Consider the following 15,548-nt stretch of genomic DNA (forward strand, 5'->3'; position numbering starts at 1 on the left):
AACCAGGGGTGGGCAAACTTTTTGACTCGCGGGCCGCATTTATATGACAAAATTTACGGGGGGAGGGGGGGGCAGACTATATATTTTACACGTAACAGTCCACCTGGTATTATTGTATCTGTAAAATTGTCATTCAATCTGCTATTATTATTTATTATTTTATATTTATATTTAAATATTTAAAAAATAATAAAATTTTATAATAATTACAATAAAATTAAAATAATAATTATTATATTATTATTATGTAAAATATGCAAATATAACAATAATATTATATATAATTAATATAATAATTAGCATTAATATAATAATTATAATAATCATAATAGTTCTAATAATAATAATAATAATAATAATAATAATAATAATAATAATAATTATTATTATTATTATTATTATTATTATTATTATTATTATTATTATTATTATTATTATTATTATTATTATTTATTATATTCCCTATTAATAATACTAATACTAATAATAATACTACTAATAATAATAATAATAGTAATAATAATAATAATAATAATAATAATAATAATAATAATAATAATAATAATAATAATAATAATAATAATAATAATAATAATAATAATTATTATTATTATTATTATTATTATTATTATTATTATTATTATTATTATATTATTAATAATAATTAATAATTAATAATAATAATAATAATAATAATAATAATAATAATAATAATAATAATAATAATAATAATAATAATAATAATTATTATTATTATTATTATTATTATTATTATTATTATTATGTGCTTGTGTCCCTTTTTTCAGGAGCACTTTGTAAACAACAGACCATGTCAAAAAACGAAATTGATAAAACCATCAAAAGGTTGGCTCAGGCCATGATGCCAGGTTGTATGTTGACTGCCGGATGTGGCCCCCGGGCCGTAGTTTGCCCACCCCTGATCTAAACCCTTCTATATTTTATTCACAAGTGCAATTTTATTAAAAAAGAAAATATATACAGTAAACCTCGGATATATCGGATTCAATTGTTCCTACTGGTTTTGTCCGATATAAGCGAAATCCGTTATATGCGTATACCGGAAAATGTCCGTTTTACGCATATATCGGATTTATATCCGGTATATTTGAACTTTATTGGACTCTGAGCATAACAAATTGTTAATTAAGCTAGGCCCTGTTACGCCCGTCAGGCCGTATTATTGACGTCACTCACTTTTATATTTGTTCTAAATCTGAATAATAAACGTGAATACAAATCGCACAGGCAACGCTGCAAATGACGTCGTATAGCGGCCTGTCACGATTCGGTGAATCGGAGCGCCACGATGCGGCTATTCGATATATGCAAGGGAAATTTAATGGAAATGCATTGGAACGGGACTGGAGATTTTGTCTGAAATAGGCGAAATAAAATATAAAATATTAGCAAGATTGAATTAGATCTTTTTCCTGTTTAAATTTATCCCGGGTGCTCAGATATGACGTAACACGCAGATCCAGACGTTCTTCGGTTTTAAAAATGGAGGCCAGCAATCGGCACTGGACTAAGCTAAGTTTGTTTTTGATTCAAACTAAATTTCAAGACTGGACAGACAAAAAACTGTCAATACGGAGTTATTCCAACAAGTGGAAGAAAAACTCGGGGAAGTTGGTATCACGTGACGTTGATGTTTACGTTTTACTGGGCATGCCCTATTGACTATTCTGGTTGATTTTCACGGCGCATGTAGACAAGAGATTGGAATATTCCTTTTCTATGGATACCATTGTTGGTCATTCGGAAAGAGAAAAAGTCGTCATGTAAAAACGTGGCTACTGGCCTAAAAAAATCCCGACTAAATCATTGAATTTTCTATTTTTGGACAGGAATCGCTTCTGTCTTGTTTGAATCCCGACTCGGCTGCCTGGACTCAGTAGTTCCGAAGGAAACGGAAAACTTCATCCAGTCCATCAAGACCATGTTTGTCATGACGCTCCCTACCATGGTTATGCCAAGATGGCTGCATTGGTTGTTCCCCACGCCCTGGAAACACTTCTGTCGGTGCTGGGACGACATGTTTGAATTTGGTAGGTTCATCTCCAAAATGTTCTTAAACAATGTTACATGATCGAATTACGACGTACAGTAGATCCCCCCCGAATGAAGTTGCTGAAACCAAACACGCAAAACGACATCTTCACTTCCTGTAATTATATCCCGATCATCTTCTATTGGTTGTTGCTGTGTTGTTATCCTCCCTTCACCCTACACATGTACAGTGTGACCATCTGAGTGGTCCAAACATGAACATCAAACATGTTTAGAATAATCAAGAAAATCGGAGATTATAGCCCGTAAACCGCACGCACTACAAGATTTGGAATGTAAAGGCTTAAATATGAATCATGATGTCATGTTATGTTCCTCCAACTTGGATGTACAGTTTTGGAGTTTAGGTATAATCACTCAGGGAAGAACTTAATTTGAAACACTTGGACTAGGACTACGTTAAAAAGCCATAGCTTTTCAGTATGTGGAATCAAACTATGGGATGGATTGAGTAAGGAAGTCAAACAATGCACAACGATGAGCCAATTCAAGAAACAATACAAGCAGTTGATGTTTGCTAAATACAAGGATGAAGAGTCTTGAACCAGTCATGATGTGCTATATATATCACTATATTGATACTTACTATGGTACCCATTATGGCATTGGATGCTCATATCACCTCGTACTTTGGTACATGACAAAAAATAAAAAAATAAAAAAATTATATATTAAATTATTATTAAATTTTATTAAAATAATAAAAAATATGAAAATTATTAATAAATATTAATAATGATTAATAAATAAATAATTAATACAATTATTATTAATTACATTAAAATAAACATTTAATAAAATAAATTTTAAAAAAACAACAACAACAATTATATTAGGAAAGCAGGAAGTGAACAAATGTACCAGATGGAAGGGTAAGATTTAATAAGCTTTGCTTCACCTCTAAGTCCCGCTAAATTTAAATAAATAAATACATAAATACACAAATAAATACATTAATAAAAAAATAAATACAAACAATTTTAAAAATTAATAAAACAATTAATAATAAATAATAATAATGATTAATAAATAAATAATTAATACAATTATTATTAATTAAATTAAAATAAACATTTAATAAAATTATTTTTTTAAAAACAACAACAAAAAATATATATTAGGAAAGCAGGAAGTGAACAAATGTAACAGTTACTGATTGTAAAAGTACCAGATGGAAGGGTAGGATTTAATAAGCTTTGCTTCACCTCTAAGTCCCGCTAAATTTAAATAAACACATACACAAATAAATACATTAATAAAAAATAAATAAAAATAATTGTAAAAATTAATAAAACAATTTTTTTTTAAACCTAAATTATATTAGGAAAGCAGGAAGTGAACAAATGTAACAGTTATTGATTGTAAAAGTACCAGATGGAGGGGTAGGATTTAAGAAGCTTTGCTTCTTCCTACTCCTTTTGGACATGTGGAACTGTGAACTGATTATGTGATGCATTCAATTGTAATCTGATGCATGTTCAAATGAAATTAAACCATTACCATTACTAAGCAATTAACGAACGAGACGTCAAAGTTGATCAAAATTGAGCATTGTTATACAGTCTTATGAAAACAATTTTAAAACATCGCTACTGTACTGTAGGGTTTTTATATAGCCTTTTTATTGTTTATACATATACCAAAATGGCCAAAGATAAAGCTGAAATGAACAGTGTTGAATCTACTGATCCACTCATATGCTGCAATATTGATTGACTGGCAAACAGTCCAGCTTGCACAAAGTCAACTGGGATAGGCTCCAGCTCACACATGACCCCGAGCGGGTTAAGCGGTAGCATACTTACCAATAAACGGCAAACTGTGTTTACATGCTGTGTCATTGTCCTGTGTCTCCCAGCTAAAGGCCAAATTGACCAGCGCCTGAGGGAAGCAGAGAAAAAAAACAACGGGGGAAAAGTGGACGGCCACTACCTTGCCTACTTCCTGTCCCAGACGGCGTTGCCCATGAAGACCGTTTACAGCAACATCACTGAGCTGCTGCTTGCAGGCGTTGACACTGTAAGATCACACATATAGGATATCCCATATTTAATGCTAATCAATCATGTTTACATGTATGGTAATGTTAATGGTAATGGTTTAATTTCATTTGAACATGCATCAGATTACAATTGAATGCATCACATAATCAGTTCCCAGTTGTCCAAAAGGAGTAGGAAGAAGCAAAGCTTATTAAATCCTACCCCTCCATCTGGTACTTTTACAATCAGTAACTGTTACATTTGTTCACTTCCTGCTTTCCTAATATAGTTTAAGGTTTTTTTTATTGAATTTTATTTTTGTCACGTACTGAAGTAGGAGGTGATATGACATAATGGGTACCATAGTATATTGACAGTTACAGTTACTGACAGTAACTATGGTACCCATTATGTCATTGTATGGTCATATCACCTCGTACTTCGGTATGTGACAAAAAAATAAAATAAAATAAATGAATAAAATAAAAAAATATTCAATCATCCATGAATGAATGAAAAATAAAATAAATGAATAAAATTAAAAAATATTCATGAATGAATGAATGAATGAAAGAATATTTTTTTATTTTATTTCATAAAATAAATGAATAAAATAAAAAATATTCATGAATGAATGAATGAATGAAAGAATATTTTTTTATTTTATTAATTTATTTTTCATTCATTCACGAATGAATGAAAAATAAAATAAATGAATAAAATAAAAAAATATTCATGAATGAATGAATGAATAAAAGAATATTTTTTCATTTTATTCATTTATTTTATTTTTCATTCATTCATGAATGAATGAATATTTTTTTATTTTATTCATTTATTTTATTTTATTTTATTTTTTGTTGTGTTGTTTTTATTTTATTTTATTATAACTCCAAAACTGTACATCCAAGTTGGAGGAGCATAACATGACATCATGATTCATGGTACTTTTACAATCAGTAACTGTTACATTTGTTCACTTCCTGCTTTCCTAATATAATAAAAAAAAAATATTAATTTAAAAATGTTTTAAAAATTATTCATGAATGAATGAATGAAAGAATATTTTTATATTAATTTATTTAAATGTATTTTATTTTCATTTCATTCATTCATGAATGAATATTTTTTATTTTATTTTTATAAATTTATTTTATTTTATTTTTTGTCACATACCAAAGTATGAGGTGATATTACCATACTATATATATATATATAGACTGTAACTCTACACTCGTCCAATGTAATAGCATTTTTTGTGGTGGGCGTATCTCTATGACATCATGAAAAACCCAAAACCCTGCCATAAAAATTCCCTTTTCCATACCTTAAGGTTGTTTGGTATTGTGTTCAGATATCCAGCACAATGTCCTGGTCACTGTACGAGTTGTCCCGCCACCCTGACGTGCAGGCCTCACTGCGTGAAGAAGTCTTGACAGTCATGGAAGGCAGGACCGTGCCCGAGGCCTCAGATGTAGCACGCATGCCTCTCCTGAAGGCCACAGTCAAAGAAGTGCTCAGGTAGGTTTTTTTTCCTCCTAAAGGAGGTCATGTTTGAGATGACAAGTTTATTCATGTTAACGTTTTGCAGGTTGTATCCAGTCATTCCTGCTAACGCTCGAGTCATCACTGAGAGAGACATCCAGGTTGGGGGCTACCTCATACCTAAAAATGTGAGTCCCTTAAGGAGTCGTATGTACTGTAGAATCATCATCATCATCTAACACGTAACGTCCCTCATGCAGACTCTGATAACCCTGTGCCACTTTGCAACGTCACGGGATCCCACTGTGTTCCCAAATCCTAACGACTTCCTTCCACATCGATGGTTGAACAAGGACCACACTCATCATCCGTATGCATCCGTGCCTTTCGGGGTGGGAAAACGGAGCTGCATAGGGCGCCGTATTGCTGAGCTGGAGCTTTACCTTGCTCTCACCAGGGTGAGCACTTTTGTTGTGTGCGTTTCCATATATATTCATATATACAGTAGTCATAAAATTAGCTACAGCTAATTGAATTATATTGCAATGGTCACTGGCTGCACGGTGGACGAGTGGTTAGCGCGCAGGCCTCACAGCTAGGAGACCAGGGTTCAATTCCACCCTCAGCCATCTCTGTGTGGAGTTTGCATGTTCTCCACGTTTTCTCCGGGTACTCCGGTTTCCTTCCACATTCCAAAAACATGCTAGGTTAATTAGCGACTCCAAATTGTTCATAGGTATGAATGTGAGTGTGAATGGTTGTTTGTCTATATGTGCCCTGTGATTGGCTGGCGACCAGTCTGGGGTGTACCCCGCCTCTCGCCCCAAGACAGCTGGGATAGGCTCCAGCACCCCCTGCAATAAGCGGTAGAAAATGAATGAATGAATGAATGCAATGGTCACAGGCTGCACAGTCATGGAGTGGTTAGCGCGCACACCTCACAGCTAGGAGACCAGGGTTCAATTCCACCCTCGGGCATCTCTGTGTGGAGTTTGCATGTTCTCCCCGTGCATGCGTGGGTTTTTTCCGGGTACTCCGGTTTCCTCCCACATTCCAAAAACATGCTAGGTTAATTGGCGACTCCAAATTGTCCAAATTGTGAGTGTGAATGGTTGTTTGTCTACATGTGCCCTGTGATTGGCTGTACCCCGCCTCTTGCCCCAAGACAGCTGGGATAGACTCCAGCACCCCCCGCGACCCTCATGAGGAAAAAGCGGTAGAAAATGAATGAATGAATGCAATGGTCACGGGCTGCACAGTGGTCGAGTGGTTAGCGCGCACACTTCACAGTTAGGAGACCAGGGTTCAATTCCATACTCGGTCATCTCTGTGTGGAGTTTGCATGTTCTCCCCGTGCATGCGTGGGTTTTCTCCGGGTACTATGGGCACCACAAGATGTCAAGTTTTGCTTTAGTTTAGTTTTATTTAGTTATGTATACGTATAAGAATTATCCTTTTTAAAATGATAAAAACACTGTACATACAGTTAATAAATATTAGGCTTCTGTGTGGAGTTTGCACGTTCTTCCCGTGTGGGTTTTCTCCGGGTACTCCGGTTTCCTCCCACATTCCAAAAACATGCTAGGTTAATTAGCGACTCCAAATTGTCCATAGGTATGAATGTGAGTGTGAATGGTTGTTTGTCTATATGTGCCTTGTGATTGGCTGGCGAGCAGTCCAGGGTGTACCCCGCCTCTCGCCCGAAGACAGCTGGGATAGGCTCCAGCAACCCTTGTGAGGAAAAGCGGTAGAAAATGAATGAATGAATGCAGTAGTCACATTGGTTAAAAATGTTCAATTTTGGTCCAATTTTATACCTGAATAAGACACATTTACATTTCATACTTTGGTATTAGAAACACCTCCCACTAAGACACCGTATTGTCTCTGTTTCTAGATCCTGATAGAGTTCGACGTGAGGCCGGACCCAAAAAGGGGTTCTGTGAAGCCCATGACACGGACGCTGCTCGTTCCTGAAAATGTCATTAACCTGCAGTTTGTTGAACGATGACCTACCCGAGTTACGTGAACGTGACCACGACGCAGAGGAGAGCACGCGGGCGGGGAGTTACCGGCTCGCGAATCATGTCAGAAGACGCCCATAGCAGGCCTGTGGAGTAGATTACAACAGCCGAGGCGCTCCACAGGAGAGGGAAAAAGCCTTTTAGCGACTGTAATGTTAAAACAGCCACGAGAGCTCATATCTGCACAAAACCTGAGAGCACCCTGAATGTCCTCAGATGCTTTCATTTATTACAACTGGACTCAACATGTTAAGCCCTTGGAGATGATTTTTTTTTTTGTGTATTAGATGTTTTGATGCAAGTGTGATTAAGAACTGTGTTCATTCAGGACGTGACCTCCCACATCTTGAACGAGCACACTGTCCAAAAACATTGAGCTTTAGGCATGGTAAAAAGGATGCAGTGATTGGACCATCTCCAAGCCTTATTGATGCACCAGTGAGTTTATGAAAATGTTTGTCGTAAGGCGCTTATGTTTGTAAATATTTTGTGACGGGTTCTTTTGAAGAAACCTGCACCCAAATGGCAGCTGCTGTAAATATTTCTGCACATTCAAACATGGTGCAAATATTGATTTTTAATTCACTAGGACTTTGTACATCTGACTGTACTGTAAAGGCGATGCTAACACTTTTTTTTTTTTTTTTACAATTTGGAAACATTAGAGTCTGTATTTATTCTAAATTAATATGGAACTTTGTAACAGTTTTAATTGTCATTAAAATCCAGGGTACAGGAGCGGTGTCACGTTTTTCATTTCTATCATGATTGCCAATGTTTCTCTCAATCAAAATGATTCTTTGAAGCGACTAGTCGGTAACAAGTAGGCAGAAATTTCTACGAAATATAACAGTGGGTATCAAAGTTCATGTGTGCGGACTGCACAATGAGCAGTTGGTCAATTATTTTTCACCATAATGTTTACCTGTCACACAATGAGTAGCAAGACGACAAATACCATTATCTGTACATAAACAAATATAGTACAAACGCTGAAATAACCCATATATGTGGATTTAAAATGAATAAATACTACAACTACTTTTAATTGTATATAAAATGATAATGACTACATCCAGGCCACAAGGTGTCGCCATTGTTCTTTAAACCTTTAAATTAGCTGACCGCGCTACTTCCGGATGAAAGGAAAACACATCGACAAAGAGGCGTATGCTAACCACACGTCAAATTCACATACACGTCTCGCTATGTAGTAAAATAGAGCGCCTGCTAAACACTGTTTTGAATAAATACACATTGAGACATTATTTAGACTCCAACTGACGGATCTAACACCACAAAAAATGCACCAAGGAACGGTGAGTCGCTAAATAGTGCGTCCAGCTAGCATTAGCTTGCTAATCAACATAAGCTAGCTAAAGCTATCATTCGGATTGCTTAAGCTAGTCGACTATCGAGTAGATAGTCGACTCAAATAAGCTTTTTCGTCATCTCATTATGGAAACAAAAGCTGATATTTTGTAATAGTTAATAAAGTGTATAATATTGTGGTTTGTCTGTTCGGCCCTTTGGCTAACGCTATCATGTAAACAAAACTCGAAGCTTCGAAGGAAGCTAGCATCCCCCAGTGTTAGACTGTCCAAAAGACAATCTGCTTAATCGGTTGTATATACATTTAAAGGGAATACATCAAATGTGCTCTTTTACAGCAATTATTTCAGAACGTTCCCACATTTATTGCTGAACAGCTATTTACAGTAATGTATAATGTATTTAGAATTGGAGTTGAGGGTGTGGAAACGTCCAAGTGTTTTGTTGTAGCTCTGGAAAGTTTCGTCTAATAATTTCATATCCTCCTAGGATCCAGAAAATTTATTTTTTGCATTTAATACTTTCTTTTATTGTTTTGTTTTGATGTTTTTAGAAAACAATGAACATGTTATATCTTGCCTAAATGATTACAGTAGTATTAGCAACAACAAAAAAAGAAAGCCGCCATAGGGGGATCGGTCTTGGTTGTGGTCTGGTGTTTTTCCTTTTTGAGAAGGTATCTAGAGGTATCTGATTATTTACTAAATATAATGCGTTACAATGTATATATGAGCGAGGGCGAACTGGTAGCCCAAAATCTTTCTGGCAGGCCACCACTAGAGAATATCACTGTAAGAAAACATGTTTGTATTGTTCTCTTATGATTTCATTATTGGTAATGTGCTAGACTGTTAAAAGTCATTCTCCAGAAGTGACCTGATCATTCTGTGGGAATGCAGCAAGGCTATGATCATGTATTTGTCTTTTTTTGTGTTTGAACAGATGCAAGCGGGTGAACCTGGTGTACCCATGGCAGTCGCAGGTTCTCATAGCCGCTCGGAAGATGAAGAGACACTCGGTGTGAAAGATGTGAAAAGGAGCGCAACACAAGCATTCAGCAGTAGCGGCGTTCCCAAACGTCGGAGTTCCTCCAGGTTTGATTCACTGTCTTGTGTTTGAGGTGTATGATAGCTTGGTTATCATTGTTGGGTGCAAAATGTCCTGTTGCTGCTTAAAGCAAAAAGCTGCTGTGTAAGTGTTGCCTGAATGGTTTTATTGATCCACAGATCAATAAAGAGAAAGAAGTTTGATGATGAGCTGGTCGAAAGCAGCCTTGTCAAATCGTCAAGTCGAGTTAAAGGTCCCCCTCTCATTGAGCCTGTACGCTGCTCAGGTAGTGAACCTTCATCCAGTGAGAAAAAGAAGGTAAATGAAAATCACTGAAGATTCTTCCTCACGCTATCATAGGATCGATGGTCATGTTTTTCATTCTCTCATAGGTGGCTAAAGCAGGAACGGCTTTAACGCCGCCTCTGGCAATGGTGCTAAATCCTTCACCGATAACTAAAAGAATGAAGAAAAGTAAACAGCCTCTACATATTACAAAAGACTTGGGTCGGTGGAAACCTACTGATGACCTGCTGCTTATCAATGCAGTGTTGCAGGTACGTGCCACAGATTGTGTTCATCCAATACTGAAGCGATGCATCAAAATTCTGCTATTTATATATTGCTACGTATTTATGATGTACTGTGTATAAAACTAAGGTTTTCAAAGAGAAGATAACATTGTTGTATGGTGTGATGAATATGCACGTTACTACTCAACACATTTCCATTTATAAATAGATAAATTCCCTTATCACGGTCAAGACAGGAGCCAATTAACCAAGCTAAAAGATGGATGACTGTATTATGAATAATTGTTATTCTCACCCCTCACAGTATATCTGTTTTTCAATTGTCTTCATATATTTTGAAAGGCTATTATTGATAAGTAGTCATAGTAGTACTGCTACTACTACCAGTAGTAGGGGTGTAATGGTACATTGACTCAGAAATTGAGGTAGGGAACCTTTGTTACATACCAATTTCCACATGGTACACATTCCGCACGGGACAGGAAGTGTGCCGTGCGTCATACGTCTACTTGGTAAACAAATACTGTGCAGTCCAGCCTTTCAGTAGTGGGAGTCTGGGAAAATATTGAATACCCTTGAATGGAATGGAATGGCATGGAATGGCCATTATTGTCATTATACAAAATGTACAACGAGATTGGAGAGCTTCTCCTTTCAGTGCAGTAGTCAAGTAAAAAAAAAAAAGTATACAAAAGTAGAGTAAAAAAGACAATTTAACAAGATATCCAAAATATACACATAGTATTGCACAGGAGCATATGCAGGAGCAGACATATTGCAGATATATTAATTTCAGTGCAATGATAAATGGGTCATAGTGCAAATAATGACTGGTGTATACAGATGAGTAAAGTCACATATGAGTGTATTGTATTGGGTTGTTAAATAAATAAATATGTTTGAGGTAGTAACAGAATACCTTCTTCTGTCATTAAACTCTCCTATTTAGGGCCAAAAAAAACATTATCTGCTAGCATTTTGAAGTTTTTGCATTCCGCTAAGGATATTTACCGAAACTTTAAGCAGTTTTATGTTTTGAATTTTATTCCCTTACTGTACCTTTTAATGAATAAGTTGTATTAGTAGTATTAAGTCATTTGTTTGTCACAGTTTTCTTTAGGCACAGACACAGGTCACTGTATTATTTGTAAAAGATTACACGGTATTTCATAACACAACCTGAAATGTCAACATGGACCAACAATTGTCTGCTTCTGAGTGTTGCAATGTAGACTCAAAATCAAGAATACAAATCTTGGTAGCCCGTGACAATTATCTTTTTAAAGGCTGAATATTTAATACAATGTAATATACTGTGCGGGTGTACTGCAAGTGGTATCTGTTGTGTGTATGATGGCGTGCGGTGCATCAACACAGTACTAACGTAGCCTCTTTTATTCTTCCGCAGACCACAGACCTCACATCAGTTCATTTGGGGGTCAAGTTCAGCTGTCGTTTCACTTTGCGGGAAATTAAAGAGAGGTGGTACGCACTCCTCTACGATCCTGTTATCTCAAAGTAAGACTCCAGGCAAGCGGCATGTTCTCTTCTTCCTGCTGTGGTGACACCCTTCACTCAACTCTGTTATCTCGCTGGTCTAGATTAGCATGGCAGGCTATGAGGCAGCTTCACCCAGAGGCCGTTGCAGCGATACAGAGCAAAGCACTCTTCAGTCAGGCCGAGGAAGCGCTGCTGGCCAAGATCGGTTCAGTGAGTACACATTCTTTCAGGTGTGTCACGCATGTTACACACGGTTTTCTAATCTTTATTCATTTGTTCATAAACAGACGAGTCAACCCAAACTAGATATATTCCAGGAGCTTCTCAGTAAACACCCGAGCGTCTTTCACCAGTCCCGCACCCCGAAAAGTCTGCTGGTCCATTGGCAACTTCTGAAGCAGTACTACCTACTGGATGACCAGAGTGGTGAGTAAGTGTGTGTGTCTTGATCCGATATTGATGTAGGATAGCAGCAAAAAAAAAACCAAATAACAACAACATGAGTATCGGATTATATCTGTCTTCATCTAAAACCTCCGATACTAGCGCTCCAAAACAAGCAGTCCATTCCAGCGTGTGTGATCAGTGCTATCGTGTTAACAAAGTAGCAGGGAGTAGGAGTGATGTCAGCTGCGTGTATTTTTCTTTCAAATCTGAAAAAGATGTTGTATCTGAATGCGAAACGTGTTATGCACAAGTTTAATATGACCAAATTCATTGCAAACTCCTACTGGATGACATCAGTCATTAGCTACTGTATACATTTATCACATTTATCACTGTTAATTGGTTCCAGACCCAATCACGATGAATTTCCACTTCAATTTCCAATTCAATCTTGATAAACAGAATATATTTTCATATTAAGAGTATAAAAATAATGTTTATGACCTTCTAAATATATTTTTTTACCATTAGTAGAGCCCCATTGACATGAAATAACACCCCTAGTCACCTTTACACTTCTATTGTTCTTTGTTCACGCTACATTGCGCAACACATAAGAGACGGCCACCACTCATAGCATACAGCAAGCTAACTAGTTAGCCTCCAGTGTATTTGTTCTAAACTTAGTGTTTCAAACAGAATGAGGAACAAGGGCAAAGTAAGAAGCCAAAATCATACCACTTCCGCACGGAATGGGAAGATATTTTTTTTTTCACTTTTTCATTACTTCATGCACTACTGTATCGAAGGAAAAAATGTATATTGATGATGCCTCATCAATAGTTTGAATAAATACAAGTCAGTATAGACAGAACATTGTTGGAATGACAGGTGAGTGCTATGAAATTTTATTCCGAACAAAGGACAAAGAAAATAAAGAAAGCTGATTCAGCAAATAATATGTTTAGTAATAGCGTTTTTTGTGAATTGCAGTCCAGCCACTCCCAAAGGGCGACCAAGTCCTGAACTTTTCTGATGCTGAGCAGATGGTTGATGACGTCAAGTTAAAGTAAGACAACTTTTAAAAATCATATCACATGGAATTTGAAGAAGGATTGAGACTACATGATAATGCCTGAATTCTTGTCATTGCCATTTTTTTTTTTAAATCTCACACGCAGAGAGAGCAGAGATGAAGTACTGGAACATGGTACGAAAGTCTGTTTTAAATTCAGTATTTTTTGATTTGTGATTTGATTTTGAAAACATCAATTGCTGCTTTTTTCTTTTTCCAGAACTCATGATATCTGATCGTCACCAAAAAAGGGAGATCCGACAATTGGAGCAGGAGTTGCCTCGCTGGCAGGTTCTTGTGGACAGTATTACAGGTATCACTGCAATTGATGGCTTATAAATGTGTCACCAACATAACACTTGTATTATGTATTTGATTTCATCATCATTCTTCACTGTATTTGTGTGTCGTGTCACCAGGGATGAGCATGCCTGACTTTGACAATCAGACGCTGGCTGCTCTCAGGGGTCGAATGGTACGCTACCTGATGAGGTCGCGGGAGGTAAGTGAGGCAGGTTTATGAGGTTTAAAGTATGATGCTTATTTTCTTCTTATATATGCTCCCTCAGATTACACTGGGCAGGGCAACCAAAGATAAACAGATCGATGTGGATCTGTCGTTAGAGGGACCCGCTTGGAAAATCTCAAGGAAACAAGGTGGCTCAAGCAGCAACTATTCTAGCGACTGTTAAGCTGCTGATAATAACCTGGAATTTGTATACCTGCAGGAATTATTAAACTAAAGAATAATGGAGATTTCTTCATTGCAAATGAAGGAAGACGACCCATCTACATCGATGGCAGACCGGTCCTGTCGGGCAACAAGTGGAAATTAAACAACAACTCAGTGGTGGAGGTGCGTGGTAGATGTTTGTACTTTGTATGGTAGAGAACTATGTTCTCTTTCATCATTCTCTAACTGGTAATATTGGAAGTCTAAGTAATGTAAGGGGGAAAAAAAGCCATCAGTTTCACTCATGATGAATTTCCAAGTAATACAGTGAATGTTTTTTCTACAGATTGCAGGACTTCGCTTTGTATTCCTAATAAACCTGGAGCTCATCTCTCTGATAAAAGCTGAGGCAGCCAAGATGACGCAGCAGTGAACACTTTGATGCTAAAAGGAAGTCAGTCCTATGGCCTTGGATATCACAAGATGGTCTTTTTTGGGGCCTTTTTCCATGTTGCACTGTCACCAATTACACGTTGGAGCCCCCCTCCTTTTTCAGTTTTAACAGATTATTTTATTTAAATTGTGTAGAATTTTTTTTTAAAATAAACCGGAATACACACAAGATTTCTGGGTTTTCTTAACACTTTTTTTTTCTACACTTGGCACACATTTGTGTAAGGGATATGCATCCTCCTTATCATCTTCCCTTATTTAAAATTATACGTACCATTGTGGTGACCTATGTCAGCTGATTTAAAACAGAACCAAATTAAAACAGTGACAACTAAATAAAAGGAGGTATTATCTAAGAATGAAACCATGACTGCATAATCCACAAAATGTGCAGTATCTAAGAATACAAGCTGCAAGAACAGCAATGTCTAAAATAGGTGAACTAATGTCTTAGAATATTACAGCATCATTTTAAAGTGGGTTAGGGTTAGGGGAAATATGGCATAATAAAAGTTAATAGAAATACACTCATACATACAATAAAATAAGCTAACCTGTGGTGATACCCTCTTTTTATTTCAAATGTTTTCAGGATACTTGTGACAAGACATAATTAGGTACACTGTTGATATTTACATGTTATATTTAAATGTAGGGGTGGGCAAACTGCGGCCTGGGGGCCACATCTGGTCCGCCAGTTGCTTCTGAAGTATTTCATTTAAACTTTTAACGTACAAGCTAGCAGCCGGACTTGCAAGTAGTCTGAGTCAGTTGATCTGAAACTACTTTTGCTGGTTTAAGTGGTTTTCACATGCAGTAATCCAGACAACTATCATACCCAAGGTGCCAAACAAACACAAGTTAACAAATATGTGACATACAACTTAACCTGTCTGGGAAGTAAAAAAAAGGGGGACGTTCACATACTCTTTAATAGTCAAGTGTTTCATTGTTAATAGTTCATAT

General features: G+C 36.4%; 2 protein-coding genes across 3 annotated transcripts in view; both read left to right on the forward strand.

Moving 5' to 3' along the window:
- The window catches only part of cyp27b1 (cytochrome P450, family 27, subfamily B, polypeptide 1), a 28,295-nt gene extending 19,957 nt beyond the window's left edge, over window positions 1–8,338 (forward strand). Inside the window, exons 5-10 of one of the 2 annotated variants that reach the window (XM_078798466.1) lie at window positions 1,869–2,069; window positions 3,950–4,110; window positions 5,428–5,594; window positions 5,665–5,746; window positions 5,819–6,016; window positions 7,456–8,337. In XM_078798466.1, the coding sequence (XP_078654592.1) occupies window positions 1,869–2,069; window positions 3,950–4,110; window positions 5,428–5,594; window positions 5,665–5,746; window positions 5,819–6,016; window positions 7,456–7,569 (923 nt within the window). In that variant the 3' untranslated portion in view covers window positions 7,570–8,337. Of the gene's footprint in view, window positions 1–1,868; window positions 2,070–3,949; window positions 4,111–5,427; window positions 5,595–5,664; window positions 5,747–5,818; window positions 6,017–7,455 lie in introns of both variants that reach the window. The other variant, XM_078798465.1, reaches the window with a different exon arrangement.
- Window positions 8,339–8,711: 373 nt separating this feature from the next.
- Window positions 8,712–14,751, forward strand: mcrs1 (microspherule protein 1). The gene is made up of 14 exons (XM_058054998.2): window positions 8,712–8,901; window positions 9,857–10,008; window positions 10,141–10,279; window positions 10,354–10,518; window positions 11,903–12,012; window positions 12,096–12,204; window positions 12,282–12,420; window positions 13,375–13,450; window positions 13,563–13,591; window positions 13,677–13,769; window positions 13,876–13,958; window positions 14,026–14,113; window positions 14,185–14,312; window positions 14,476–14,751. The coding sequence occupies exons 1-14, from the start codon at window positions 8,887–8,889 to the stop codon at window positions 14,560–14,562; spliced, it is 1,413 nt and encodes a 470-aa protein (XP_057910981.1). The 5' UTR covers window positions 8,712–8,886; the 3' UTR covers window positions 14,563–14,751.
- Window positions 14,752–15,548: the final 797 nt, after the last annotated feature.

This window comes from Doryrhamphus excisus, linkage group LG18 (assembly GCF_037039965.1).
Source record: "Doryrhamphus excisus strain RoL-2023G ecotype Guam linkage group LG18, RoL_Dexc_Guam_v1.1, whole genome shotgun sequence".
Lineage (NCBI taxonomy): Eukaryota > Metazoa > Chordata > Actinopteri > Syngnathiformes > Syngnathidae > Doryrhamphus > Doryrhamphus excisus.